The 27,788-nt window shown below is 45.0% G+C and overlaps 1 protein-coding gene across 4 annotated transcripts in view; it reads right to left on the bottom strand.

The window, feature by feature from the left end:
• Positions 1–27,788, bottom strand: part of LOC110526764 (fibrillin-1) — a 151,353-nt gene that overhangs the window by 42,680 nt on the left and 80,885 nt on the right. For 3 of the 4 annotated variants that reach the window (XM_036981025.1, XM_036981024.1, XM_036981026.1), the window contains 4 exons: positions 2,794–2,916; positions 1,952–2,074; positions 1,710–1,835; positions 659–781 (listed from right to left, as the gene is read on the bottom strand). The exons of the other annotated variant lie outside the window; for it this stretch is intronic. In XM_036981025.1, coding sequence (XP_036836920.1) covers positions 659–781; positions 1,710–1,835; positions 1,952–2,074; positions 2,794–2,916 — 495 coding nt within the window. The remainder of the gene's footprint in view (positions 1–658; positions 782–1,709; positions 1,836–1,951; positions 2,075–2,793; positions 2,917–27,788) is intronic. 4 annotated transcript variants of the gene reach the window in all.

The raw sequence follows: 27,788 nt of genomic DNA, 5'->3' as shown, positions 1-27,788 counted from the left end.
AGGGAGATCAGTGGTCTTGTATGTCTTTTCCATTTCCTAATAATTGCTCCCACAGTTGATTTCTTCAAACCAAGCTGCTTACCTATTGCAGATTCAGTCTTCCCAGCCTGGTGCAGGTCTCCAATTTTGTTTCTGGTGTCCTTTGACAGCTCTTTGGTCTTGGCCATAGTGGAGTTTGGAGTGTGACTGTTTGAGGTTGTGGACAGGTGTCTTTTATACTGATAACAAGTTCAAACAGGTGCCATTAATACAGGTAACGAGTGGAAGACAGAGGAGCCTCTTAAAGAAGAAGTTACAGGTCTGTGAGAGCCAGAAATCTTGCTTGTTTGTAGGTGACCAAATACTTATTTTCCACCATAATTTGGAAATAAATTCATAAAAAATCCTACAATGTGATTGATTTTCTGGATTTTTTTTCTAATTTTGTCTGTCAAAGTTGAAGTGTACCTATGATGAACATTACAGGCCTCTCTCATCTTTTTAAGTGGGAGAACTTGCACAATTGGTGGCTGACTAAATACTTTTTTGCCCCACTGTATATATCCTGACCCATACAGGTTCTCTGAGGAGAGCTACACTGGGGTGACAGGGTGTGTTATCACACAGAGAAGACTGTGCTATGTGTGTCTGCCTATGTTAACAGGTGTGTGTGGTTTACCAGTGCAGTTGCCTCCGCTCCTGTCCAGCTCGTAGCCGATGCTACACTGACACCTGAACAGCCCCGGAATGTTCTGACACCTTCCATTCACACAGATATCGGCAAAGGTACACTCGTCTATGTCTGTGGGAGGGAGGGAGAGAGAGAGGGAGACAGAGAGCGGTTAGAGAGGGAGTCCAGCTGGGAAGGATGAATGGTCCTGGGACGGAGTGTACCTTGACACACACACACACACACACACACACACACACACACACACACACACACACACACACACACACACACACACACACACACTCAAAGAGACAAACACACACTAAGGGACACACACACACACTAAGAGACACACGCGCATACTAAGGGATACACACACACATGTACACACACACTCTAAGAGACACACACACACACGTACACACACACTCTAAGAGACACATACACACACTAAGGGACACACACACACACACTAAGGGACACACACACTAAGGGACACACACGCACTCTAAGGGACACACACACTAAGGGACACACACATTAAGGGACACACACATACACTAAGGGACACACACACACACTAAGGGACACACACACACACACTAAGGGAGACACACACTCTCAGGGACACACACTCTAAGGGACACACACATTAAGGGACACACACACACACTAAGGGACACACACACACTAAGGGACACACACATTAAGGGACACACACACACTAAGGGACACACACACACACTCATGCTGACAGAATACCAGTGTGCTGCAGTTAATTTGTTTAATTATTGGTTCGAGAAGTGTAAAGTTAAACATAAGGAGGCCAGTTTGAGCATGTATCTCATTCCAGCCCTGTGTTTTATTGGCAATAGAAACCTCTCCTTTCTCTTTAATAAAGCACAACTGTAAACTATATATAAACTATAAACATATCGACTATTCCAAAACAGCCTTCTTTAACAGCATGTAACTGTTAGACAGATAATATTGTGATTTAAATGTACACATGGCAGAAATAGACACAGTGTTGTTAGGGTGTCAGTAGCTGTCTTACCCTCGCAGGCCTTTCCGTCCGGGGTTGGGATGAAACCCATGTCACATTCACAACGGTAGCCTCCAGGAACATTCAGGCAGTTACCGCTCTCACACAGGTTCACGTTATCTGCACACTCATCGCTGTCTGTACCAGAACACATAAACACATCATTACAAATCACTTCACTGAGAATAATAAGCAGGTACTGAGATCTACAGTCAAGGGAAATATTTGAACATGAGTCCGTGTGACCCTGTGACCTGAGCAGTAGAATCCGTCCCCAGAGAATCCATCCTTGCAGTGGCAGCGGTATGATCCCATGGTGTTCAGACAGTCTGCGTTGTTGCTGCACATGTGGGTCCCGTTGGAACACTCATCCAGGTCTGAAACACACACAGCTGGTTGATTATTGATGCTTGATAAACCATTCATAACGGGTATAGATAGTATTAGATGTAGCTGGGTTGATAGAACATCTAAAACTGGTACAGATAACTGAATATTGTTGTTTATAACAACAATCGTTTATAACTGGTATTCTGGTAGACATTTCTAAAACGTTTCAGATACAGTAGTTAATACCAAAGTTGGTGGTTATTGGTTACTACAAGTCATAAGTGGTCATAGCTGGTCACAGCTGGTTATAGCTGGCCATAGCTGGTTATAGCTGTTTATAGCTGGTCACAGCTGGTCATAGCTGGTTATAGCTGGTCATAGCTGGTTATAGCTGGTCACAGCTGGTTATAGCTGGTCATAGCGGTTTATAGGTTGTTCCTACCCGTTCATGGCAGTTCATTGCTGTTCATAGCTGGTTATAGCTGGTCATAGTGGTTTATAGGTTGTTCCTACCTGTTCCTCCCTGTTCATGGCAGTTCATTGCTGTTCATAGCTGGTTATAGCTGGTTATAGCTGGTCATAGTGGTTTATAGGTTGTTCCTACCTGTTCCTCCATGTTCATGGCAGTTAATTGCTGTTCATAGCTGGTTATAGCTGGTCATAGTGGTTTATAGGTTGTTCCTACCTGTTCCTCCCTGTTCATGGCAGTTCATTGCTGTTCATAGCTGGTTATAGCTGGTCATAGCTGGTCATAAGTTGTTCCTACCTGTGCATTTGATCCCGTCTCCAATCCATCCCGGAGCACAGCTACACTTGAAGCTACCAGCCGTGTTGGTACATGAGGCATGTCTGTCACAATTATGGGCCCCAATCTCACACTCATTAATATCTACAGAGAGAGAAAGATGAGAGTTAGTATGGAACTCACTTGTGAAAGGTTTACAAGTTGTTTGTGTTTGGTTGACTGATGTGTCGTGTGTTATTGTGTGGTTATTGTTAGGTTGATGTAAGGTTATTGTTAGGTTGATGTTTGGTTGACTGGTCGGTGTGTCCTGGTTTATCTACTCAGAGACATACACTGAAGCCAGCCCACATCGGCCTCTGATGAAATCAATGATGAAATGAGAGAAATATACTGCTGCTACAGAACCAGAAAATAACCCTATCACTCTACTGCTCTCTATCTCTCTCTATCTCTCTCTATCTCTCTCTATCTCTCTCTATCTCACTCTATCTCTCTCTATCTCTCTCTATCTCTCTCTATCTCTCTCTATCTCACTCAACTGCTCTCTATCTCACTCTATCTCTCTCTATCTCACTCTATCTCTCTCTATCTCACTCTATCTCACTCTATCTCTCTCTATCTCTCTCTATCTCTCTCTATCTCTCTCTATCTCACTCAACTGCTCTCTATCTCACTCTATCTCTCTCTATCTCACTCTATCTCTCTCTATCTCACTCTATCTCTCTCTATCTCTCTCTATCTCACTCAACTGCTCTCTATCTCACTCTATCTCTCTCTATCTCACTCAACTGCTCTCTATCTCTCTCTATCTCACTCAACTGCTCTCTATCTCACTCTCTCACTCTATCTCTCTCTATCTCACTCAACTGCTCTCTATCTCTCTCTATCTCTCTCTATCTCTCTCTATCTCTCTCTATCTCACTCTATCTCTCTCAACTGCTCTCTATCTCACTCTATCTCTCTCTATCTCTCTCTATCTCTCTCTATCTCACTCTATCTCTCTCTATCTCACTCTATCTCTCTCTATCTCACTCTATCTCTCTCTATCTCTCTCTATCTCACTCTATCTCTCTCTATCTCACTCTATCTCTCTCTATCTCACTCTATCTCTCTCTATCTCTCTCTATCTCTCCCTATCTCTCTCTATCTCACTCAACTGCTCTCTATCTCTCTCTATCTCTCTCTATCTCACTCAACTGCTCTCTATCTCACTCTATCTCTCTCTATCTCTCTCTATCTCTCTCTATCTCTCTCTATCTCACTCAACTGCTCTCTATCTCTCTCTATCTCTCTCTATCTCTCTCTATCTCACTCAACTGCTCTCTATCTCACTCTATCTCTCTCTATCTCTCTCTATCTCACTCAACTGCTCTCTATCTCACTCTATCTCTCTCTATTTTACTCTATCTCTCTCTATCTCACTCAACTGCTCTCTATCTCTCTCTATCTCACTCTATCTCTCTTTATCTCACTCTATCTCACTCAACTGCTCTCTATCTCACTCTATCTCACTCTATCTCTCTCTATCTCTCTCTATCTCTCTCTATCTCACTCTATCTCTCTCTATCTCTCTCTATCTCTCTCTATCTCACTCAACTGCTCTCTATCTCACTCTATCTCTCTCTATCTCACTCTATCTCACTCAACTGCTCTCTATCTCACTCTATCTCTCTCTATCTCACTCTATCTCTCTCTATCTCACTCTATCTCTCTCTATCTCTCTCTATCTCTCCCTATCTCTCTCTATCTCACTCAACTGCTCTCTATCTCTCTCTATCTCTCTCTATCTCTCTCTATCTCACTCAACTGCTCTCTATCTCACTCTATCTCTCTCTATCTCTCTCTATCTCACTCAACTGCTCTCTATCTCACTCTATCTCTCTCTATCTCTCTCTATCTCTCTCTATCTCTCTCTATCTCTCTCTATCTCACTCAACTGCTCTCTATCTCTCTCTATCTCTCTCTATCTCTCTCTATCTCTCTCTAGCTCTCTCTATCTCACTCTATCTCTCTCTATCTCTCTCTATCTCTCTCTATCTCTCTCTATCTCACTCTATCTCTCTCTATCTCACTCAACTGCTCTCTATCTCTCTCTATCTCACTCTATCTCTCTCTATCTCACTCTATCTCACTCAACTGCTCTCTATCTCACTCTATCTCACTCTATCTCTCTCTATCTCTCTCTATCTCTCTCTATCTCTCTCTATCTCACTCAACTGCTCTCTATCTCACTCTATCTCTCTCTATCTCACTCTATCTCACTCAACTGCTCTCTATCTCACTCTATCTCACTCTATCTCTCTCTATCTCACTCTATCTCTCTCTATCTCTCTCTATCTCTCTCTATCTCTCTCTATCTCACTCAACTGCTCTCTATCTCACTCTATCTCTCTCTATCTCTCTCTATCTCACTCAACTGCTCTCTATCTCTCTCTATCTCACTCTATCTCTCTCTATCTCTCTCTATCTCTCTCTATCTCACTCTATCTCTCTCTATCTCTCTCTATCTCTCTCTATCTCACTCAACTGCTCTCTATCTCTCTCTATCTCTATCTATCTCTCTCTATCTCTCTCTATCTCTCTCTATCTCACTCAACTGCTCTCTATCTCTCTCTATCTCTCTCTATCTCTCTCTATCTCACTCAACTGTTCAATTCAATTTCAATTCAATTCAATTCAATTCAAGGGCTTTATTGGCATGGGAAACATGTGTTAACATTGCCAAAGCAAGTGAGGTAGACAACATACAAAGTGAAAATATAAAGTGAAAAACAACAAAAATTAACAGTAAACATTACACATACAGAGGTTTCAAAACAGTAAAGACATTACAAATGTCATATTATATATATATATACAGTGTTTTAACAATGTACAAATGGTTAAAGGACACAAGATAAAATAAATAAGCATAAATATGGGTTGTATTTACAATGGTGTGTGTTCTTCACTGGTTGCCCTTTTCTCGTGGCAACAGGTCACAAATCTTGCTGCTGTGATGGCACACTGTGGAATTTCACCCAGTAGATATGGGAGTTTTTCAAATTTGGATTTGTTTTCGAATTCTTTGTGGATCTGTGTAATCTGAGGGAAATATGTCTCTCTAATATGGTCATACATTGGGCAGGAGGTTAGGAAGTGCAGCTCAGTTTCCACCTCATTTTGTGGGCAGTGAGCACATAGCCTGTCTTCTCTTGAGAGCCATGTCTGCCTACGGCGGCCTTTCTCAATAGCAAGGCTATGCTCACTGAGTCTGTACATAGTCAAAGCTTTCCTTAATTTTGGGTCAGTCACAGTGGTCAGGTATTCTGCCGCTGTGTACTCTCTGTTTAGGGCCAAATAGCATTCTAGTTTGCTCTGTTTTTTTGTTAATTCTTTCCAATGTGTCAAGTAATTATCTTTTTGTTTTCTCATGATTTGGTTGGGTCTAATTGTGCTGTTGTCCTGGGGCTCTGTAGGGTGTGTTTGTGTTTGTGAACAGAGCCCCAGGACCAGCTTGCTTAGGGGACTCTTCTCCAGGTTCATCTCTCTGTAGGTGATGGCTTTGTTATGGAAGGTTTGTGAATCACTTCCTTTTAGGTGGTTGTAGAATTTAACGGCTCTTTTCTGGATTTTGATAATTAGTGGGTATCGGCCTAATTCTGCTCTGCATGCATTATTTGGTGTTCTACGTTGTACACGGAGGATATTTTTGCAGAATTCTGCGTGCAGAGTCTCAATTTGGTGTTTGTCCCATTTTGTGAAGTCTTGGTTGGTGAGCGGACCCCAGACCTCACAACCATAAAGGGCAATGGGCTCTATGACTGATTCAAGTATTTTTAGCCAAATCCTAATTGGTATGTTGAAATTTATGTTTCTTTTGATGGCATAGAATGCCCTTCTTGCCTTGTCTCTCAGATCGTTCACAGCTTTGTGGAAGTTACCTGTGGCACTGATGTTTAGGCCAAGGTATGTATAGTTTTTTGTGTGCTGTTCTCTATCTCACTCTATCTCTCTCTATCTCTCTCTATCTCTCTCTATCTCACTCAACTGCTCTCTATCTCTCTCTATCTCTCTCTATCTCTCTCTATCTCACTCAACTGCTCTCTATCTCACTCTATCTCTCTCTATCTCTCTCTATCTCTCTCTATCTCTCTCTATCTCACTCAACTGCTCTCTATCTCTCTCTATCTCTCTCTATCTCTCTCTATCTCACTCAACTGTTCTCTATCTCACTCTATCTCTCTCTATCTCTCTCTATCTCTCTCTATCTCACTCTATCTCTCTCTATCTCTCTCTATCTCACTCTATCTCTCTCTATCTCTCTCTATCTCTCTCTATCTCTCTCTATCTCACTCAACTGCTCTCTATCTCACTCTATCTCTCTCTATCTCTCTCTATCTCTCTCTATCTCACTCAACTGCTCTCTATCTCACTCTATCTCTCTCTATTTTACTCTATCTCTCTCGATCTCACTCAACTGCTCTCAATTCAATTCAATTCAAGGGCTTTATTGGCATGGGAAACATGTGTTAACATTGCCAAAGCAAGTGAGGTAGACAACATACAAAGTGAAAATATAAAGTGAAAAACAACAAAAATTAACAGTAAACATTACACATACAGAGGTTTCAAAACAGTAAAGACATTACAAATGTCATATTATATATATATATACAGTGTTTTAACAATGTACAAATGGTTAAAGGACACAAGATAAAATAAATAAGCATAAATATGGGTTGTATTTACAATGGTGTGTGTTCTTCACTGGTTGCCCTTTTCTCGTGGCAACAGGTCACAAATCTTGCTGCTGTGATGGCACACTGTGGAATTTCACCCAGTAGATATGGGAGTTTTTCAAATTTGGATTTGTTTTCGAATTCTTTGTGGATCTGTGTAATCTGAGGGAAATATGTCTCTCTAATATGGTCATACATTGGGCAGGAGGTTAGGAAGTGCAGCTCAGTTTCCACCTCATTTTGTGGGCAGTGAGCACATAGCCTGTCTTCTCTTGAGAGCCATGTCTGCCTACGGCGGCCTTTCTCAATAGCAAGGCTATGCTCACTGAGTCTGTACATAGTCAAAGCTTTCCTTAATTTTGGGTCAGTCACAGTGGTCAGGTATTCTGCCGCTGTGTACTCTCTGTTTAGGGCCAAATAGCATTCTAGTTTGCTCTGTCTTTTTGTTAATTCTTTCCAATGTGTCAAGTAATTATCTTTTTGTTTTCTCATGATTTGGTTGGGTCTAATTGTGCTGTTGTCCTGGGGCTCTGTAGGGTGTGTTTGTGTTTGTGAACAGAGCCCCAGGACCAGCTTGCTTAGGGGACTCTTCTCCAGGTTCATCTCTCTGTAGGTGATGGCTTTGTTATGGAAGGTTTGTGAATCACTTCCTTTTAGGTGGTTGTAGAATTTAACGGCTCTTTTCTGGATTTTGATAATTAGTGGGTATCGGCCTAATTCTGCTCTGCATGCATTATTTGGTGTTCTACGTTGTACACGGAGGATATTTTTGCAGAATTCTGCGTGCAGAGTCTCAATTTGGTGTTTGTCCCATTTTGTGAAGTCTTGGTTGGTGAGCGGACCCCAGACCTCACAACCATAAAGGGCAATGGGCTCTATGACTGATTCAAGTATTTTTAGCCAAATCCTAATTGGTATGTTGAAATTTATGTTTCTTTTGATGGCATAGAATGCCCTTCTTGCCTTGTCTCTCAGATCGTTCACAGCTTTGTGGAAGTTACCTGTGGCGCTGATGTTTAGGCCAAGGTATGTATAGTTTTTTGTGTGCTCTAGGGCAACAGTGTCTAGATTGAATTTGTATTTGTGGTCCTGGGTCCTTGTGGTCCTGGTCCTGGCTCTCTATCTCTCTCTATCTCACTCTATCTCTCTCTATCTCACTCTATCTCACTCAACTGCTCTCTATCTCACTCTATCTCACTCTATCTCACTCTATCTCTCTCTATCTCTCTCTATCTCTCTCTATCTCTCTCTATCTCACTCTATCTCTCTCTAGCTCTCTCTATCTCTCTCTATCTCTCTCTATCTCACTCAACTGCTCTCTATCTCACTCTATCTCACTCTATCTCTCTCTATCTCTCTCTATCTCTCTCTATCTCTCTCTATCTCACTCTATCTCTCTCTAGCTCTCTCTATCTCTCTCTATCTCTCTCTATCTCACTCAACTGCTCTCTATCTCACTCTATCTCTCTCTATCTCACTCTATCTCACTCAACTGCTCTCTATCTCACTCTATCTCTCTCTATCTCACTCTATCTCACTCTATCTCTCTCTATCTCACTCTATCTCTCTCTATCTCTCTCTATCTCTCTCTATCTCACTCAACTGCTCTCTATCTCACTCTATCTCTCTCTATCTCTCTCTATCTCACTCAACTGCTCTCTATCTCACTCTATCTCTCTCTATCTCTCTCTATCTCACTCTATCTCTCTCTATCTCTCTCTATCTCTCTCTATCTCACTCAACTGCTCTCTATCTCTCTCTATCTCTCTCTATCTCTCTCTATCTCACTCTATCTCTCTCTATCTCACTCTATCTCTCTCTATCTCTCTCTATCTCTCTCTATCTCACTCTATCTCTCTCTATCTCACTCAACTGCTCTCTATCTCACTCAACTGCTCTCTATCTCTCTCTATCTCACTCTATCTCACTCAACTGCTCTCTATCTCACTCTATCTCACTCTATCTCTCTCTATCTCTCTCTATCTCTTTCTATCTCTCTCTATCTCTCTCTATCTCACTCAACTGCTCTCTATCTCACTCTATCTCACTCTATCTCTCTCTATCTCTCTCTATCTCTCTCTATCTCACTCTATCTCTCTCTATCTCACTCTATCTCTCTCTATCTCTCTCTATCTCACTCTATCTCTCTCTATCTCTCTCTATCTCTCTCTATCTCACTCTATCTCTCTCTATCTCTCTCTATCTCTCTCTATCTCACTCAACTGCTCTCTATCTCACTCTATCTCTCTCTATCTCTCTCTATCTCTCTCTATCTCACTCTATCTCTCTCTATCTCTCTCTATCTCACTCAACTGCTCTCTATCTCACTCTATCTCTCTCTATCTCACTCTATCTCTCTCTATCTCACTCTATCTCTCTCTATCTCTCTCTATCTCTCTCTATCTATCTCTAGCTCTCTCTATCTCACTCTATCTCTCTCTATCTCACTCAACTGCTCTCTATCTCACTCTTTCTCTCTCTATCTCTCTCTATCTCTCTCTATCTCACTCTATCTCACTCTATCTCTCTCTAGCTCTCTCTATCTCTCTCTATCTCACTCAACTGCTCTCTATCTCACTCTATCTCTCTCTATCTCACTCAACTGCTCTCTATCTCACTCTATCTCTCTCTATCTCACTCTATCTCACTCTATCTCTCTCTATCTCACTCTATCTCTCTCTATCTCTCTCTATCTCTCTCTATCTCTCTCTATCCCACTCAACTGCTCTCTATCTCACTCTATCTCTCTCTATCTCTCTCTATCTCACTCAACTGCTCTCTATCTCTCTCTATCTCTCTCTATCTCACTCTATCTCTCTCTATCTCTCTCTATCTCTCTCTATCTCTCTCTATCTCACTCAACTGCTCTCTATCTCTCTCTATCTCTCTCTATCTCTCTCTATCTCTCTCTATCTCACTCTATCTCTCTCTATCTCTCTCTATCTCTCTCTATCTCACTCTATCTCTCTCTATCTCACTCAACTGCTCTCTATCTCTCTCTATCTCACTCTATCTCTCTCTATCTCACTCTATCTCACTCAACTGCTCTCTATCTCACTCTATCTCACTCTATCTCTCTCTATCTCTCTCTATCTCTCTCTATCTCTCTCTATCTCTTTCTATCTCTCTCTATCTCTCTCTATCTCACTCAACTGCTCTCTATCTCACTCTATCTCTCTCTATCTCACTCTATCTCACTCAACTGCTCTCTATCTCACTCTATCTCACTCTATCTCTCTCTATCTCACTCTATCTCTCTCTATCTCTCTCTATCTCTCTCTATCTCTCTCTATCTCACTCAACTGCTCTCTATCTCACTCTATCTCTCTCTATCTCTCTCTATCTCACTCAACTGCTCTCTATCTCTCTCTATCTCACTCTATCTCTCTCTATCTCTCTCTATCTCTCTCTATCTCACTCTATCTCTCTCTATCTCTCTCTATCTCTCTCTATCTCACTCAACTGCTCTCTATCTCTCTCTATCTCTATCTATCTCTCTCTATCTCTCCCTATCTCACTCTATCTCTCTCTATCTCTCTCTATCTCACTCTATCTCTCTCTATCTCTCTCTATCTCTCTCTATCTCACTCAACTGCTCTCTATCTCACTCTATCTCTCTCTATCTCTCTCTATCTCACTCTATCTCTCTCTATCTCACTCTATCTCTCTCTATCTCTCTCTATCTCACTCTATCTCTCTCTATCTCTCTCTATCTCTCTCTATCTCTCTCTATCTCTCTCTATCTCACTCAACTGCTCTCTATCTCTCTCTATCTCTATCTATCTCTCTCTATCTCTCCCTATCTCACTCTATCTCTCTCTATCTCTCTCTATCTCACTCTATCTCTCTCTATCTCTCTCTATCTCTCTCTATCTCACTCAACTGCTCTCTATCTCACTCTATCTCTCTCTATCTCTCTCTATCTCTCTCTATCTCACTCAACTGCTCTCTATCTCACTCTATCTCTCTCTATCTCTCTCTATCTCTCTCTATCTCACTCTATCTCTCTCTATCTCACTCTATCTCTCTCTATCTCTCTCTATCTCACTCTATCTCTCTCTATCTCTCTCTATCTCTCTCTATCTCACTCTATCTCTCTCTATCTCTCTCTATCTCACTCAACTGCTCTCTATCTCACTCTATCTCTCTCTATCTCTCTCTATCTCACTCAACTGCTCTCTATCTCACTCTATCTCTCTCTATCTCACTCTATCTCTCTCTATCTCTCTCTATCTCACTCTATCTCTCTCTATCTCACTCTATCTCTCTCTATCTCACTCAACTGCTCTCTATCTCACTCTTTCTCTCTCTATCTCTCTCTATCTCTCTCTATCTCACTCTATCTCACTCTATCTCTCTCTATCTCTCTCTATCTCACTCTATCTCTCTCTATCTCACTCTATCTCACTCTATCTCTCTCTATCTCTCTCTATCTCACTCTATCTCTCTCTATCTCACTCTATCTCTCTCTATCTCTCTCTATCTCTCTCTATCTCACTCTATCTCTCTCTATCTCACTCAACTGCTCTCTATCTCTCTCTATCTCACTCTATCTCTCTCTATCTCACTCTATCTCACTCAACTGCTCTCTATCTCACTCTATCTCACTCTATCTCTCTCTATCTCTCTCTATCTCTCTCTATCTCTCTCTATCTCACTCAACTGCTCTCTATCTCACTCTATCTCTCTCTATCTCACTCTATCTCACTCAACTGCTCTCTATCTCACTCTATCTCACTCTATCTCTCTCTATCTCACTCTATCTCTCTCTATCTATCTCTCTCTATCTCACTCAACTGCTCTCTATCTCACTCTATCTCTCTCTATCTCTCTCTATCTCACTCAACTGCTCTCTATCTCTCTCTATCTCACTCTATCTCTCTCTATCTCTCTCTATCTCTCTCTATCTCTCTCTATCTCACTCTCACTCTAATCTCTCTCTATCTCTCTCTATCTCTCTCTATCTCACTCTATCTCTCTCTATCTCACTCTATCTCTCTCTATCTCTCTCTATCTCTCTCTTTCTCTCTCTATCTCTCTCTATCTCTCTCTATCTCACTCTATCTCTCTCTATCTCTCTCTATCTCACTCTATCTCTCTCTATCGATCTCTATCTCACTCTATCTCTCTCTATCTCTCTCTATCTCTCTCTATCTCACTATATCTCTCTCTATCTCTCTCTATCTCTCTCTATCTCTCTCTATCTCACTCTATCTCACTCTATCTCTCTCTATCTCTCTCTATCTCTCTCTATCTCACTCTATCTATCTCACTCTCATCCTCTCTCTTTTTCCTTCTGATTCAGTCTCTCTGGTCTTGTTTAGTCTCTCTGGTCTGGTTCAGTCTCTCTCTCTGGTCTGGTTCAGTCTCTCTCTCTCTGGTCTGGTTCAGTCTCTCTCTCTCTGGTCTGGTTCAGTCTTTGGTCTAGTTCAGTCTCTCTCTGGTCTGGTTCAGTCTCTCTGGTCTGGTTCAGTCTCTCTCTCTGGTCTGGTTCAGTCTCTCTCTCTCTGGTCTGGTTCAGTCTCTCTCTCTCTGGTCTGGTTCAGTCTCTCTGGTCTGGTTCAGTCTCTCTCTGGTCTGGTTCAGTCTCTCTGGTCAGGTTCAGTCTCTCTCTCTCTCTGGCCTGGTTCAGTCTCTCTCTCTGGTCTGGTTCAGTCTCTCTGGTCTGGTTCAGTCTCTCTCTCTGGTCTGGTCTGGTTCAGTCTCTCTGGTCTAGTTCAGTCTCTCTCTGGTCTGGTTCAGTCTCTCTCTCTCTCTCTGGTCTGGTTCAGTCTCTCTCTGGTCTGGTCTGGTTCAGTCTCTCTCTCTGGTCTGGTCCAGTCTCTCTCTCTGGTCTGGTCTGGTTCGGTCTCTCTCTCTCTCTGGTCTGGTTCAGTCTCTCTCTCTGGTCTGGTTCAGTCTCTCTCTCTGGTCTGGTTCAGTCTCTCTCTCTCTGGTCTGGTTCAGTCTCTCTCTCTGGTCTGGTTCAGTCTCTCTGGTCTGGTTCAGTCTCTCTCTGGTCTGGTTCAGTCTCTCTGGTCTGGTTCAGTCTCTCTCTCTGGTCTGGTCTGGTTCAGTCTCTCTCTCTTTCTGGCCTGGTTCAGTCTCTCTCTCTGGTCTAGTTCAGTCTCTCTCTGGTCTGTTTCAGTCTCTCTGGTCTGGTTCAGTCTCTCTCTCTGGTCTGGTCTGGTTCAGTCTCTCTGGTCTAGTTCAGTCTCTCTCTGGTCTGGTTCAGTCTCTCTCTCTCTCTGGTCTGGTTCAGTCTCTCTCTGGTCTGGTCTGGTTCAGTCTCTCTCTCTGGTCTGGTTCAGTCTCTCTCTCTGGTCTGGTCTGGTTCGGTATCTCTCTCTCTCTGGTCTGGTTCAGTCTCTCTCTCTGGTCTGGTTCAGTCTCTCTCTCTGGTCTGGTCTGGTTCAGTATCTCTCTCTGGTCTAGTTCAGTCTCTCTCTGGTCTGGTTCAGTCTCTCTCTCTGGTCTGGTTCTGTCTCTCTCTCTGGTCTGATCTGGTTCAGTCTCTCTCTCGCTCTGGTCTAGTTCAGTCTCTCTCTGGTCTGGTTCAGTCTCTCTGGTCTGGTTCAGTCTCTCTCTCTGGTCTGGTCTTGTTCAGTCTCTCTCTCTCTCTGGTCTGGTTCAGTCTCTCTCTCTGGTCTAGTTCAGTCTCTCTCTGGTCTGGTTCAGTCTCTCTGGTCTGGTTCAGTCTCTCTCTCTGGTCTGGCCTAGTTAAGTCTCTCTCTGGTCTGGTTCAGTCTCTCTCTCTCTCTCTGGTCTGGTTCAGTCTCTCTCTGGTCTGGTCTGGTTCAGTCTCTCTCTCTGGTCTGGTTCAGTCTCTCTCTCTGGTCTGGTCTGGTTCAGTCTCTATCTCTCTCTGCTCTGGTTCAGTCTCTCTCTCTGGTCTGGTCTGGTTCAGTCTCTCTCTCTGGTCTGGTTCAGTCTCTCTCTCTCTCTGGTCTAGTTCAGTCTCTCTCTCTGGTCTGGTTCAGTCTCTCTCTGGTCTGGTTCAGTCTCTCTCTCTGGTCTGGTTCAGACTCTCTCTCTGGTCTGGTCTGGTTCAGTCTCTCTCTCTCTGGTCTGGTCTGGTTCAGTCTCTCTCTCTCTGGTCTGGTTCAGTGTCTCTCTCTGGTCTGGTTCAGTCTCTCTCTCTCTGGTCTGGTTCAGTCTCTCTCTCTGGTCTGGTTCAGTGTCTCTCTCTGGTCTGGTTCAGTCTCTCTCTCTGGTCTGGTCTGGTTCAGTCTCTCTCTCTCTCTGGTCTGGTTCAGTCTCTCTCTCTGGTCTGGTCTGGTTCAGTCTCTCTCTCTGGTCTGGTTCAGTCTCTCTCTCTGGTCTGGTCTGGTTCAGTCTCTCTCTCTCTCTGGTCTGGTTCAGTCTCTCTCTCTGGTCTGGTTCAGTCTCTCTCTCTGGTCTGGTTCAGTCTCTCTCTCTGGTCTGGTCTGGTTCAGTCTCTCTCTCTCTCTGGTCTGGTTCAGTCTCTCTCTCTGGTCTGGTTCAGTCTCTCTCTCTGGTCTGGTTCAGTCTCTCTCTCTGGTCTGGTTTGGTTCAGTCTCTCTCTCTGGTCTGGTCTGGTTCAGTCTCTCTCTCTCTGGTCTGGTTCAGTGTCTCTCTCTGGTCTGGTTCAGTCTCTCTCTCTCTGGCCTGGTTCAGTCTCTCTCTCTGGTCTGGTTCAGTCTCTCTCTCTGGTCTGGACTGGTTCAGTCTCTCTCTCTGGTCTGGTTCAGTCTCTCTCGCTCTGGTCTGGTCTGGTTCAGTCTCTCTCTCTGGTCTGGTCTGGTTCAGTGTCTCTCTCTGGTCTGGTTCAGTCTCTCTCTCTGGTCTGGTTTGGTTCAGTCTCTCTCTCTGGTCTGGTCTGGTTCAGTCTCGCTCTCTCTGGTCTGGTTCAGTGTCTCTCTCTGGTCTGGTTCAGTCTCTCTCTCTCTGGCCTGGTTCAGTCTCTCTCTCTGGTCTGGTTCAGTCTCTCTCTCTGGTCTGGACTGGTTCAGTCTCTCTCTCTGGTCTGGTTCAGTCTCTCTCGCTCTGGTCTGGTCTGGTTCAGTCTCTCTCTCTGGTCTGGTCTGGTTCAGTGTCTCTCTCTGGTCTGGTTCAGTCTCTCTCTCTGGTCTGGTCTGGTTCAGTCTCTCTCTCTCTGGCCTGGTTCAGTCTCTCTCTCTGGTCTGGTTCAGTCTCTCTCTCTGGTCTGGACTGGTTCAGTCTCTCTCTCTGGTCTAGTTCAGTCTCTCTCTGGTCTGGTTCAGTCTCTCTGGTCTGGTTCAGTCTCTCTCTCTGGTCTGGTCTTGTTCAGTCTCTCTCTCTCTCTGGTCTGGTTCAGTCTCTCTCTCTGGTCTAGTTCAGTCTCTCTCTGGTCTGGTTCAGTCTCTCTGGTCTGGTTCAGTCTCTCTCTCTGGTCTGGCCTAGTTCAGTCTCTCTCTGGTCTGGTTCAGTCTCTCTCTCTCTCTCTGGTCTGGTTCAGTCTCTCTCTGGTCTGGTCTGGTTCAGTCTCTCTCTCTGGTCTGGTTCAGTCTCTCTCTCTGGTCTGGTCTGGTTCAGTCTCTCTCTCTCTCTGCTCTGGTTCAGTCTCTCTCTCTGGTCTGGTCTGGTTCAGTCTCTCTCTCTGGTCTGGTTCAGTCTCTCTCTCTCTCTCTGGTCTAGTTCAGTCTCTCTCTCTGGTCTGGTTCAGTCTCTCTCTGGTCTGGTTCAGTCTCTCTCTCTGGTCTGGTTCAGACTCTCTCTCTGGTCTGGTCTGGTTCAGTCTCTCTCTCTCTGGTCTGGTCTGGTTCAGTCTCTCTCTCTCTGGTCTGGTTCAGTGTCTCTCTCTGGTCTGGTTCAGTCTCTCTCTCTCTGGTCTGGTTCAGTCTCTCTCTCTGGTCTGGTTCAGTGTCTCTCTCTGGTCTGGTTCAGTCTCTCTCTCTGGTCTGGTCTGGTTCAGTCTCTCTCTCTCTCTGGTCTGGTTCAGTCTCTCTCTCTGGTCTGGTCTGGTTCAGTCTCTCTCTCTGGTCTGGTTCAGTCTCTCTCTCTGGTCTGGTCTGGTTCAGTCTCTCTCTCTCTCTGGTCTGGTTCAGTCTCTCTCTCTGGTCTGGTTCAGTCTCTCTCTCTGGTCTGGTTCAGTCTCTCTCTCTGGTCTGGTCTGGTTCAGTCTCTCTCTCTCTGGTCTGGTTCAGTCTCTCTCTCTGGTCTGGTTCAGTCTCTCTCTCTGGTCTGGTTCAGTCTCTCTCTCTGGTCTGGTTCAGTCTCTCTCTCTGGTCTGGTTTGGTTCAGTCTCTCTCTCTGGTCTGGTCTGGTTCAGTCTCTCTCTCTCTGGTCTGGTTCAGTGTCTCTCTCTGGTCTGGTTCAGTCTCTATCTCTCTCTGCTCTGGTTCAGTCTCTCTCTCTGGTCTGGTCTGGTTCAGTCTCTCTCTCTGGTCTGGTTCAGTCTCTCTCTCTCTCTGGTCTAGTTCAGTCTCTCTCTCTGGTCTGGTTCAGTCTCTCTCTGGTCTGGTTCAGTCTCTCTCTCTGGTCTGGTTCAGACTCTCTCTCTGGTCTGGTCTGGTTCAGTCTCTCTCTCTCTGGTCTGGTCTGGTTCAGTCTCTCTCTCTCTGGTCTGGTTCAGTGTCTCTCTCTGGTCTGGTTCAGTCTCTCTCTCTCTGGTCTGGTTCAGTCTCTCTCTCTGGTCTGGTTCAGTGTCTCTCTCTGGTCTGGTTCAGTCTCTCTCTCTGGTCTGGTCTGGTTCAGTCTCTCTCTCTCTCTGGTCTGGTTCAGTCTCTCTCTCTGGTCTGGTCTGGTTCAGTCTCTCTCTCTGGTCTGGTTCAGTCTCTCTCTCTGGTCTGGTCTGGTTCAGTCTCTCTCTCTCTCTGGTCTGGTTCAGTCTCTCTCTCTGGTCTGGTTCAGTCTCTCTCTCTGGTCTGGTTCAGTCTCTCTCTCTGGTCTGGTCTGGTTCAGTCTCTCTCTCTCTCTGGTCTGGTTCAGTCTCTCTCTCTGGTCTGGTTCAGTCTCTCTCTCTGGTCTGGTTCAGTCTCTCTCTCTGGTCTGGTTCAGTCTCTCTCTCTGGTCTGGTTTGGTTCAGTCTCTCTCTCTGGTCTGGTCTGGTTCAGTCTCTCTCTCTCTGGTCTGGTTCAGTGTCTCTCTCTGGTCTGGTTCAGTCTCTCTCTCTCTGGCCTGGTTCAGTCTCTCTCTCTGGTCTGGTTCAGTCTCTCTCTCTGGTCTGGACTGGTTCAGTCTCTCTCTCTGGTCTGGTTCAGTCTCTCTCGCTCTAGTCTGGTCTGGTTCAGTCTCTCTCTCTGGTCTGGTCTGGTTCAGTGTCTCTCTCTGGTCTGGTTCAGTCTCTCTCTCTGGTCTGGTTTGGTTCAGTCTCTCTCTCTGGTCTGGTCTGGTTCAGTCTCGCTCTCTCTGGTCTGGTTCAGTGTCTCTCTCTGGTCTGGTTCAGTCTCTCTCTCTCTGGCCTGGTTCAGTCTCTCTCTCTGGTCTGGTTCAGTCTCTCTCTCTGGTCTGGACTGGTTCAGTCTCTCTCTCTGGTCTGGTTCAGTCTCTCTCGCTCTGGTCTGGTCTGGTTCAGTCTCTCTCTCTGGTCTGGTCTGGTTCAGTGTCTCTCTCTGGTCTGGTTCAGTCTCTCTCTCTGGTCTGGTCTGGTTCAGTCTCTCTCTCTCTGGCCTGGTTCAGTCTCTCTCTCTGGTCTGGTTCAGTCTCTCTCTCTGGTCTGGACTGGTTCAGTCTCTCTCTCTGGTCTAGTTCAGTCTCTCTCTGGTCTGGTTCAGTCTCTCTGGTCTGGTTCAGTCTCTCTCTCTGGTCTGGTCTTGTTCAGTCTCTCTCTCTCTCTGGTCTGGTTCAGTCTCTCTCTCTGGTCTAGTTCAGTCTCTCTCTGGTCTGGTTCAGTCTCTCTGGTCTGGTTCAGTCTCTCTCTCTGGTCTGGCCTAGTTCAGTCTCTCTCTGGTCTGGTTCAGTCTCTCTCTCTCTCTCTGGTCTGGTTCAGTCTCTCTCTGGTCTGGTCTTGTTCAGTCTCTCTCTCTGGTCTGGTTCAGTCTCTCTCTCTGGTCTGGTCTGGTTCAGTCTCTCTCTCTCTCTGCTCTGGTTCAGTCTCTCTCTCTGGTCTGGTCTGGTTCAGTCTCTCTCTCTGGTCTGGTTCAGTCTCTCTCTCTCTCTGGTCTAGTTCAGTCTCTCTCTCTGGTCTGGTTCAGTCTCTCTCTGGTCTGGTTCAGTCTCTCTCTCTGGTCTGGTTCAGACTCTCTCTCTGGTCTGGTCTGGTTCAGTCTCTCTCTCTCTGGTCTGGTCTGGTTCAGTCTCTCTCTCTCTGGTCTGGTTCAGTGTCTCTCTCTGGTCTGGTTCAGTCTCTCTCTCTCTGGTCTGGTTCAGTCTCTCTCTCTGGTCTGGTTCAGTGTCTCTCTCTGGTCTGGTTCAGTCTCTCTCTCTGGTCTGGTCTGGTTCAGTCTCTCTCTCTCTCTGGTCTGGTTCAGTCTCTCTCTCTGGTCTGGTCTGGTTCAGTCTCTCTCTCTGGTCTGGTTCAGTCTCTCTCTCTGGTCTGGTCTGGTTCAGTCTCTCTCTCTCTCTGGTCTGGTTCAGTCTCTCTCTCTGGTCTGGTTCAGTCTCTCTCTCTGGTCTGGTTCAGTCTCTCTCTCTGGTCTGGTCTGGTTCAGTCTCTCTCTCTCTGGTCTGGTTCAGTCTCTCTCTCTGGTCTGGTTCAGTCTCTCTCTCTGGTCTGGTTCAGTCTCTCTCTCTGGTCTGGTTCAGTCTCTCTCTCTGGTCTGGTTTGGTTCAGTCTCTCTCTCTGGTCTGGTCTGGTTCAGTCTCTCTCTCTCTGGTCTGGACTGGTTCAGTCTCTCTCTCTGGTTTGGTTCAGTCTCTCTCGCTCTGGTCTGGTCTGGTTCAGTCTCTCTCTCTGGTCTGGTCTGGTTCAGTGTCTCTCTCTGGTCTGGTTCAGTCTCTCTCTCTGGTCTGGTTTGGTTCAGTCTCTCTCTCTGGTCTGGTCTGGTTCAGTCTTGCTCTCTCTGGTCTGGTTCAGTGTCTCTCTCTGGTCTGGTTCAGTCTCTCTCTCTCTGGCCTGGTTCAGTCTCTCTCTCTGGTCTGGTTCAGTCTCTCTCTCTGGTCTGGACTGGTTCAGTCTCTCTCTCTGGTCTGGTTCAGTCTCTCTCGCTCTGGTCTGGTCTGGTTCAGTCTCTCTCTCTGGTCTGGTCTGGTTCAGTGTCTCTCTCTGGTCTGGTTCAGTCTCTCTCTCTGGTCTGGTCTGGTTCAGTCTCTCTCTCTCTCTGGTCTGGTTCAGTCTCTCTCTCTGGTCTGGTTCAGTCTCTCTCTCTGGTCTGGTCTGGTTCAGTCTCTCTCTCTGGTCTGGTCTGGTTCAGTCTCTCTCTCTCTGGTCTGGTTCAGTGTTCTCTCTCTGGTCTGGTCTGGTTTAGTCTCTCTCTCTGGTCTGGTTCAGTCTCTCACTCTGGTCTGGTCTGGTTCAGTCTCTCTCTCTCTCTGGTCTGGTTCAGTCTCTCTCTGGTCTGGTTCAGTCTCTCTCTCTGGTCTGGTCTGGTTCAGTCTCTCTCTCTGGTCTGGTCTGGTTCAGTCTCTCTCTCTCTGGTCTGGTCTGGTTCAGTCTCTCTCTCTCTGGTCTGGTTCAGTGTCTCTCTCTGGTCTGGTTCAGTCTCTCTCTGTCTCTGGTCTGGTTCAGTCTCTCTCTCTGGTCTGGTTCAGTGTCTCTCTCTGGTCTGGTTCAGTCTCTCTCTCTGGTCTGGTCTGGTTCAGTCTCTCTCTCTCTCTGGTCTGGTTCAGTCTCTCTCTCTGGTCTGGTCTGGTTCAGTCTCTCTCTCTGGTCTGGTTCAGTCTCTCTCTCTGGTCTGGTCTGGTTCAGTCTCTCTCTCTCTCTGGTCTGGTTCAGTCTCTCTCTCTGGTCTGGTTCAGTCTCTCTCTCTGGTCTGGTTCAGTCTCTCTCTCTGGTCTGGTCTGGTTCAGTCTCTCTCTCTCTGGTCTGGTTCAGTCTCTCTCTCTGGTCTGGTTCAGTCTCTCTCTCTGGTCTGGTTCAGTCTCTCTCTCTGGTCTGGTTCAGTCTCTCTCTCTGGTCTGGTCTGGTTCAGTCTCTCTCTCTGGTCTGGTCTGGTTCAGTCTCGCTCTCTCTGGTCTGGTTCAGTGTCTCTCTCTGGTCTGGTTCAGTCTCTCTCTCTCTGGCCTGGTTCAGTCTCTCTCTCTGGTCTGGTTCAGTCTCTCTCTCTGGTCTGGACAGGTTCAGTCTCTCTCTCTGGTCTGGTTCAGTCTCTCTCGCTCTGGTCTGGTCTGGTTCAGTCTCTCTCTCTGGTCTGGTCTGGTTCAGTGTCTCTCTCTGGTCTGGTTCAGTCTCTCTCTCTGGTCTGGTCTGGTTCAGTCTCTCTCTCTCTCTGGTCTGGTTCAGTCTCTCTCTCTGGTCTGGTTCAGTCTCTCTCTCTGGTCTGGTCTGGTTCAGTCTCTCTCTCTGGTCTGGTCTGGTTCAGTCTCTCTCTCTCTGGTCTGGTTCAGTGTTCTCTCTCTGGTCTGGTCTGGTTTAGTCTCTCTCTCTGGTCTGGTTCAGTCTCTCACTCTGGTCTGGTCTGGTTCAGTCTCTCTCTCTCTCTGGTCTGGTTCAGTCTCTCTCTGGTCTGGTTCAGTCTCTCTCTCTGGTCTGGTCTGGTTCAGTCTCTCTCTCTGGTCTGGTCTGGTTCAGTCTCTCTCTCTCTGGTCTGGTCTGGTTCAGTCTCTCTTTCTGGTCTGGTTCAGTCTCTCTCTCTCTGGTCTGGTTCAGTGTCTCTCTCTGGTCTGGTTCAGTCTCTCTCTCTCTGGTCTGGTTCAGTCTCTCTCTCTGGTCTGGTCTGGTTCAGTCTCTCTCTCTGGTCTGGTCTGGTTCAGTTTCTCTCTCTGGGCTGGTCTGGTCTGGTTCATTCTCTCTCTCTGGTCTGGTCAGGTCTGGTTCAGTCTCTCTCTGGTCTGGTCTGGTTCAGTCTCTCTCTCTGGTCTGGTCTGGTTCAGTCTCTCTCTCTCTCTCTCTGGTCTGGTTCAGTCTCCCTCTCTCTGGTCTGGTCTGGTTCAGTCTCTCTCTCTGGTCTGGTCTGGTTCAGTGTCTCTCTCTGGTCTGGTTCAGTCTCTCTCTCTGGTCTGGTCTGGTTCAGTCTCTCTCTTTGGTCTGGTTAAGTCTCTCTCTCTGGTCTGGTTCAGTCTCTCTGGTCTGGTTCAGTCTCTCTCTCTGGTCTGGTTCAGTCTCTCTCTCTGGTCTGGTCTGGTTCAGTCTCTCTCTCTCTGGTCTGGTCTGGTTCAGTCTCTCTCTCTGGTCTGGTTCAGTCTCTCTCACTGGTCTGGTCTGGTTCAGTCTCTCTCTCTGGTCTGGTCTGGTTCAGTCTCTCTCTCTGGTCTGGTCTGGTTCAGTCTCTCTCTCTCTGGTCTGGTCTGGTTCAGTCTCTCTCTCTCTGGTCTGGTTCAGTCTCTCTCACTGGTCTGGTTTGGTTCAGTCTCTCTCTCTTGTCTGGTCTGGTTCAGTCCTTATGGTCTGCATGTCCAGGCCTCTCTACCACTCAGACTTTCACTGGAGCAGCTAACCTCCATCACAGACATTCAGACCTACTGCCCATCAACAAACACAACTTCAACTGGAGCTGTGACAGTGAAGGCTATATAGTGTGTGTGTGTGAGTGTGTGTGTGTGGTGAGTGTGTGTGTGTGTGTGTGTGTGTGTGTGTGTGTGTGTGTGTGTGTGTGTGTGTGTGTGTGTGTGTGTGTGTGTGAGTGAGTGAGTGTGTGTGTGTGTGTGTGTGTGTGGGGGGAGGGGGGGGGTGTGAGGGGGTGTGTGTGTGTGTGTGAGTGTGTGTATTTGTCCTATTTCATACATGTACAAGTGTGTATTCATTTGAATGTGTGAGTTGGAAATGTGTTATTTGCATATCCCAACTATCCCATAGACACCCTCGGAGAATGGGGTCACAGCCAGGGTCTGCCATGATCAACGGAGACCATGGATCAATTAGGGTTAAGGGCCTTGCTCAGGGGCACATTGACAGGTTTTCCACCTTGTCGGCTTTTGTGTTTTTGTACCAGAAGTCATTTTAAACGTTAATGAATGGCATGTTTCTTGGTCCAGATGTCAGTTTGGAAAGTAAAAGGATTCTTATATACCCCATGGTTATAGCGTGCCTGGGCTTAACTCTACTAATAAACATAAACTCATTTCATTACAAACCCATTACAATCACATTACCAAGCATTACAAATACATCTCCCTCTCTCAAGATGGATTATTGCTCAGATTATTACCGCTCCATGTTAAAACAGAGCAGGGCATCCAGAAATGAGAAGGATTAATGAGAGCAGTTAAACTCTCTTTATCTGGTAAAAACAAAGCTTTTACCTCCATTTGTCCTACATTGTTTATCTGCTGGTCAACCACATGGACTAGTAGTAGTGTGAGCAGTGTATCAGACACCACGCAGTCACACATAGAACTACAAACTCCAGGGGCTGTGATTCACTTTCACAACCACACAGATTCATTCTGAACATCACCCACCCAGCCTCTATAACGCTGAGATTGGTCAGACATTGGTCGTATTCCAAGCCGACAATATTGTAGTCGTTGCCTTGCATCAATCAATGGTTGTGTGCCATGTCAGTGACTGTGCAGTCGGGCATCAGATTTCTACATCATGTGATGTGGTTCGCTGATATGTTAAATACCTATCCAGGCGCTGTGAGATTTGGCAGGGGTCTGCAAAGTAGTCTGCCTGGAACAACTCTTTATCTAGGTCACAGAGAGAAACTGCCTCTATAACGTAAAAACAAGCATCTGGAAAACTCTGACCCTCACAATACTTGGCCCACAGCCCAGTCCTGTTCAGAGCCCCAGCAAGATCCCAGCTCTCTCTCTCTCGCTTTGCTTTCCCTCTCTCTCTCCATCTCTTTCTACTTCATCTAGGCAGTAATCAAGTCATTTAGCCATTGAGTATTTTCAATTAAAGAAAAGTACATATTGGTTTACAGTCTCCCTGGGGAGATGGTATATATTCCCCTTGTATACTAACTGTATACACTGTACATTCCCCCTGTATACTAACTGTACATTCCCTCTGTATACTAACTCTACATTCCCCCTGTATACTAACTGTATACTAACTGTAAATTCTCCCTGTATACTAACTCTACATTCCCCCTGTATACTAACTGTACATTCCCCCTGTATACTAACTGTATATTCCCCCTGTATACTAACTGTACATTCTCCCTGTATACTAACTCTACATTCCCCCTGTATACTAACTGTACATTCTCCCTGTATACTAACTCTACATTCCCCCTGTATACTAACTGTATATTCCCCCTGTATACTAACTGTACATTCCCTCTGTATACTAACTGTACATTCCCCCTGTATACTAACTGTATACTAACTGTATATTCCCCCTGTATACTAACAGTATACTAACTGTGTATTCCCCCTGTATACTAACTGTATACTAACTGTATACTAACTGTATACTAACTGTATATTCCCCCTGTATACTAACTGTATATTCCCCCTGTATACTAACTGTACATTCCCCCTGTATACTAACTGTATATTCCCCCTGTATACTAACTGTATATTCCCCCTGTATACTAACTGTACATTCTCCCTGTATACTAACTCTACATTCCCCCTGTATACTAACTGTACATTCTCCCTGTATACTAACTCTACATTCCCCCTGTATACTAACTGTATATTCCCCCTGTATACTAACTGTACATTCCCTCTGTATACTAACTGTACATTCCCCCTGTATACTAACTGTATACTAACTGTATATTCCCCCTGTATACTAACAGTATACTAACTGTGTATTCCCCCTGTATACTAACTGTATACTAACTGTATACTAACTGTATACTAACTGTATATTCCCCCTGTATACTAACTGTACATTCCCCCTGTATACTAACTGTACATTCCCCCTGTATACTAACTGTATATTCCCCCTGTATACTAACTGTACATTCCCCCTGTATACTAACTGTACATTCCCCCTGTATACTAACTGTATATTCCCCCTGTATACTAACTGTATACACTGTATATTCCCCCTGTATACTAACTGTACATTCCCCCTGTATACTAACTGTATATTCCCCCTGTATACTAACTGTACATTCCCCCTGTATACTAACTGTATATTCCCCCTGTATAATAACTGTATACACTGTACATTCCCTCTGTATACTAACTGTATATTCCCCCTGTATACTAACTGTACATTCCCCCTGTATCCTAACTGTATATTCCCCCTGTATACTAACTGTACATTCCCTCTGTATACTAACTGTATATTCCCCCTGTATACTAACTGTATATTCCCCCTGTATACTAACTGTACATTCCCCCTGTATACTAACTGTATATTCCCCCTGTATACTAACTGTATACTAACTGTATATTCCCCCTGTATACTAACTGTATATTTCCCCTGTATACTAACTGTATATTCCCCCTGTATACTAACTGTATATTCCCCCTGTATACTAACTGTATATTCCCCCTGTATACTAACTGTATACTAACTGTATATTCCCCCTGTATACTAACTGTATATTCCCCCTGTATACTAACTGTACATTCCCCCTGTATCCTAACTGTATATTCCCCCTGTATACTAACTGTATATTTCCCCTGTATACTAACTGTATATTCCCCCTGTATCCTAACTGTACATTCCCCCTGTATACTAACTGTATATTCCCCCTGTATCCTAACTGTACATTCCCCCTGTATCCTAACTGTATATTCCCCCTGTATCCTAACTGTACATTCCCCCTGTATCCTAACTGTATATTCCCCCTGTATCCTAACTGTACATTCCCCCTGTATCCTAACTGTATATTCCCCCTGTATACTAACTGTACATTCCCCCTGTATCCTAACTGTATATTCCCCCTGTATACTAACTGTACATTCCCTCTGTATACTAACTGTATATTCCCCCTGTATACTAACTGTATATTCCCCCTGTATACTAACTGTACATTCCCCCTGTATCCTAACTGTATATTCCCCCTGTATACTAACTGTATATTTCCCCTGTATACTAACTGTATATTCCCCCTGTATACTAACTGTATATTCCCCCTGTATACTAACTGTATGTTCCCCCTGTATACTAACTGTATACTAACTGTATATTCCCCCTGTATACTAACTGTATATTTCCCCTGTATACTAACTGTATATTCCCCCTGTATACTAACTGTATATTCCCCCTGTATACTAACTGTATATTCCCCCTGTATACTAACTGTATACTAACTGTATATTCCCCCTGTATACTAACTGTATATTCCCCCTGTATACTAACTGTACATTCCCCCTGTATCCTAACTGTATATTCCCCCTGTATCCTAACTGTACATTCCCCCTGTATACTAACTGTATATTCCCCCTGTATACTAACTGTATATTCTCCCTGTATACTAACTGTATACACTGTATATTCCCCCTGTATACTAACTGTATATTTAAGGTGCTGTCCTATAGAGTGATCAGTGTGAAGGTGGTGACAGCAGAGAGATGTGATTACAAGAGCTCCACTAGACTACAGATTTTGAAGCCAGAGAGAGTAGTAAGCACACACATGTAAAACACTGACACTACACGCCAGAAATGTGGAAAATCCTGCAGTTAAAAATGTGAGATTTGTTTCATACTGTTGAATTTCAGGCTATAGCCTCTGGGCCAGTCGGGCTCACTTGGGGTGACACACACACACTGCCTTCATGTGCTAAGCAGTGTGGAATAGAGCAGAGAAATTATTCCTCTGGGACCACTGTTAGCAGCTGGCTCCAATGGCTCACATCTCTCTCTCTCTCTCTCTCTCTCTCTCTCTCTCTCTCTCACTCTCTCTCTCTCTCTCTCTCAAATCACAACCTATTCCCTGTGTAGTGCACTACTTTTCATCAGTGCCTTGTGTAGTGAAGTGCACTGCAAGAGGAATAGGGTGTCATTAGAGACTAAGCTACCAGTATAGAGGAATAGGGTGTCATTAGAGACTAAGCTACCAGTATAGAGGAATAGGGTGTCATTAGAGACTAAGCTACCAGTATAGAGGAATAGGGTGTCATTAGAGACTAAGCTACCAGTATAGAGGAATAGGGTGTCATTAGAGACTAAGCTACCAGTATAGAGGAATAGGGTGTCATTAGAGACTAAGCTACCAGTATAGAGGAATAGGGTGTCATTAGAGACTAAGCTACCATTATAGAGGAATAGGGTGTCGTTAGAGACTAAGCTACCAGTATAGAGGAATAGGGTGTCATTAGAGACTAAGCTACAAGTATAGAGGAATAGGGTGTCATTAGAGACTAAGCTACCAGTATAGAGGAATAGGGTGTCATTAGAGACTAAGCTACCAGTGTAGAGGAATAGGGTGTCATTAGAGACTAAGCTACCAGTATAGAGGAATAGGGTGTCATTAGAGACTAAGCTACCAGTATAGAGGAATAGGGTGTCATTAGAGACTAAGCTACCAGTATAGAGGAATAGGGTGTCATTAGAGACTAAGCTACCAGTATAGAGGAATAGGGTGTCATTAGAGACTAAGCTACCAGTATAGAGGAATAGGGTGTCATTAGAGACTAAGCTACCAGTATAGAGGAATAGGGTGTCATTAGAGACTAAGCTACCAGTATAGAGGAATAGGGTGTCATTAGAGACTAAGCTACCAGTATAGAGGAATAGGGTGTCATTAGAGACTAAGCTACCAGTATAGAGGAATATGGTGTCATTAGAGACTAAGCTACCAGTATAGTGGAATAGGGTGTCATTAGAGACTAAGCTACCAGTATAGAGGAATAGGGTGTCATTAGAGACTAAGCTACCAGTATAGAGGAATAGGGTGTCATTAGAGACTAAGCTACCAGTATAGAGGAATAGGGTGTCATTAGAGACTAAGCTACCAGTATAGAGGAATAGGGTGTCATTAGAGACTAAGCTACCAGTATAGAGGAATAGGGTGTCATTAGAGACTAAGCTACCAGTATAGAGGAATAGGGTGTCATTAGAGACTAAGCTACCAGTATAGAGGAATAGGGTGTCATTAGAGACTAAGCTACCAGTATAGAGGAATAGGGTGTCATTAGAGACTAAGCTACCAGTATAGAGGAATAGGGTGTCATTAGAGACTAAGCTACCAGTATAGAGGAATAGGGTGTCATTAGAGACTAAGCTACCAGTATAGAGGAATAGGGTGTCATTAGAGACTAAGCTACCAGTATAGCCAGAATGCCTGTCAGGTTTACATAACATGCAGTTGAGAACCCTGTCTGAGAGAAATTACAGAACACTTCCATCACATTCCAAAGAGATGAATTCCAAACCTGTGAATCAGAGACGGCTGTTCGGCAATTCCAACCTTCTCAAAACAAGGAAAATATGAACATG

This window comes from Oncorhynchus mykiss, chromosome 6, assembly GCF_013265735.2.
Source record: "Oncorhynchus mykiss isolate Arlee chromosome 6, USDA_OmykA_1.1, whole genome shotgun sequence".
NCBI lineage: Eukaryota > Metazoa > Chordata > Actinopteri > Salmoniformes > Salmonidae > Oncorhynchus > Oncorhynchus mykiss.
The sequence above is the reverse complement of the archived record's forward strand: the minus strand, read 5'-3'. Positions and strand labels throughout refer to the sequence as shown.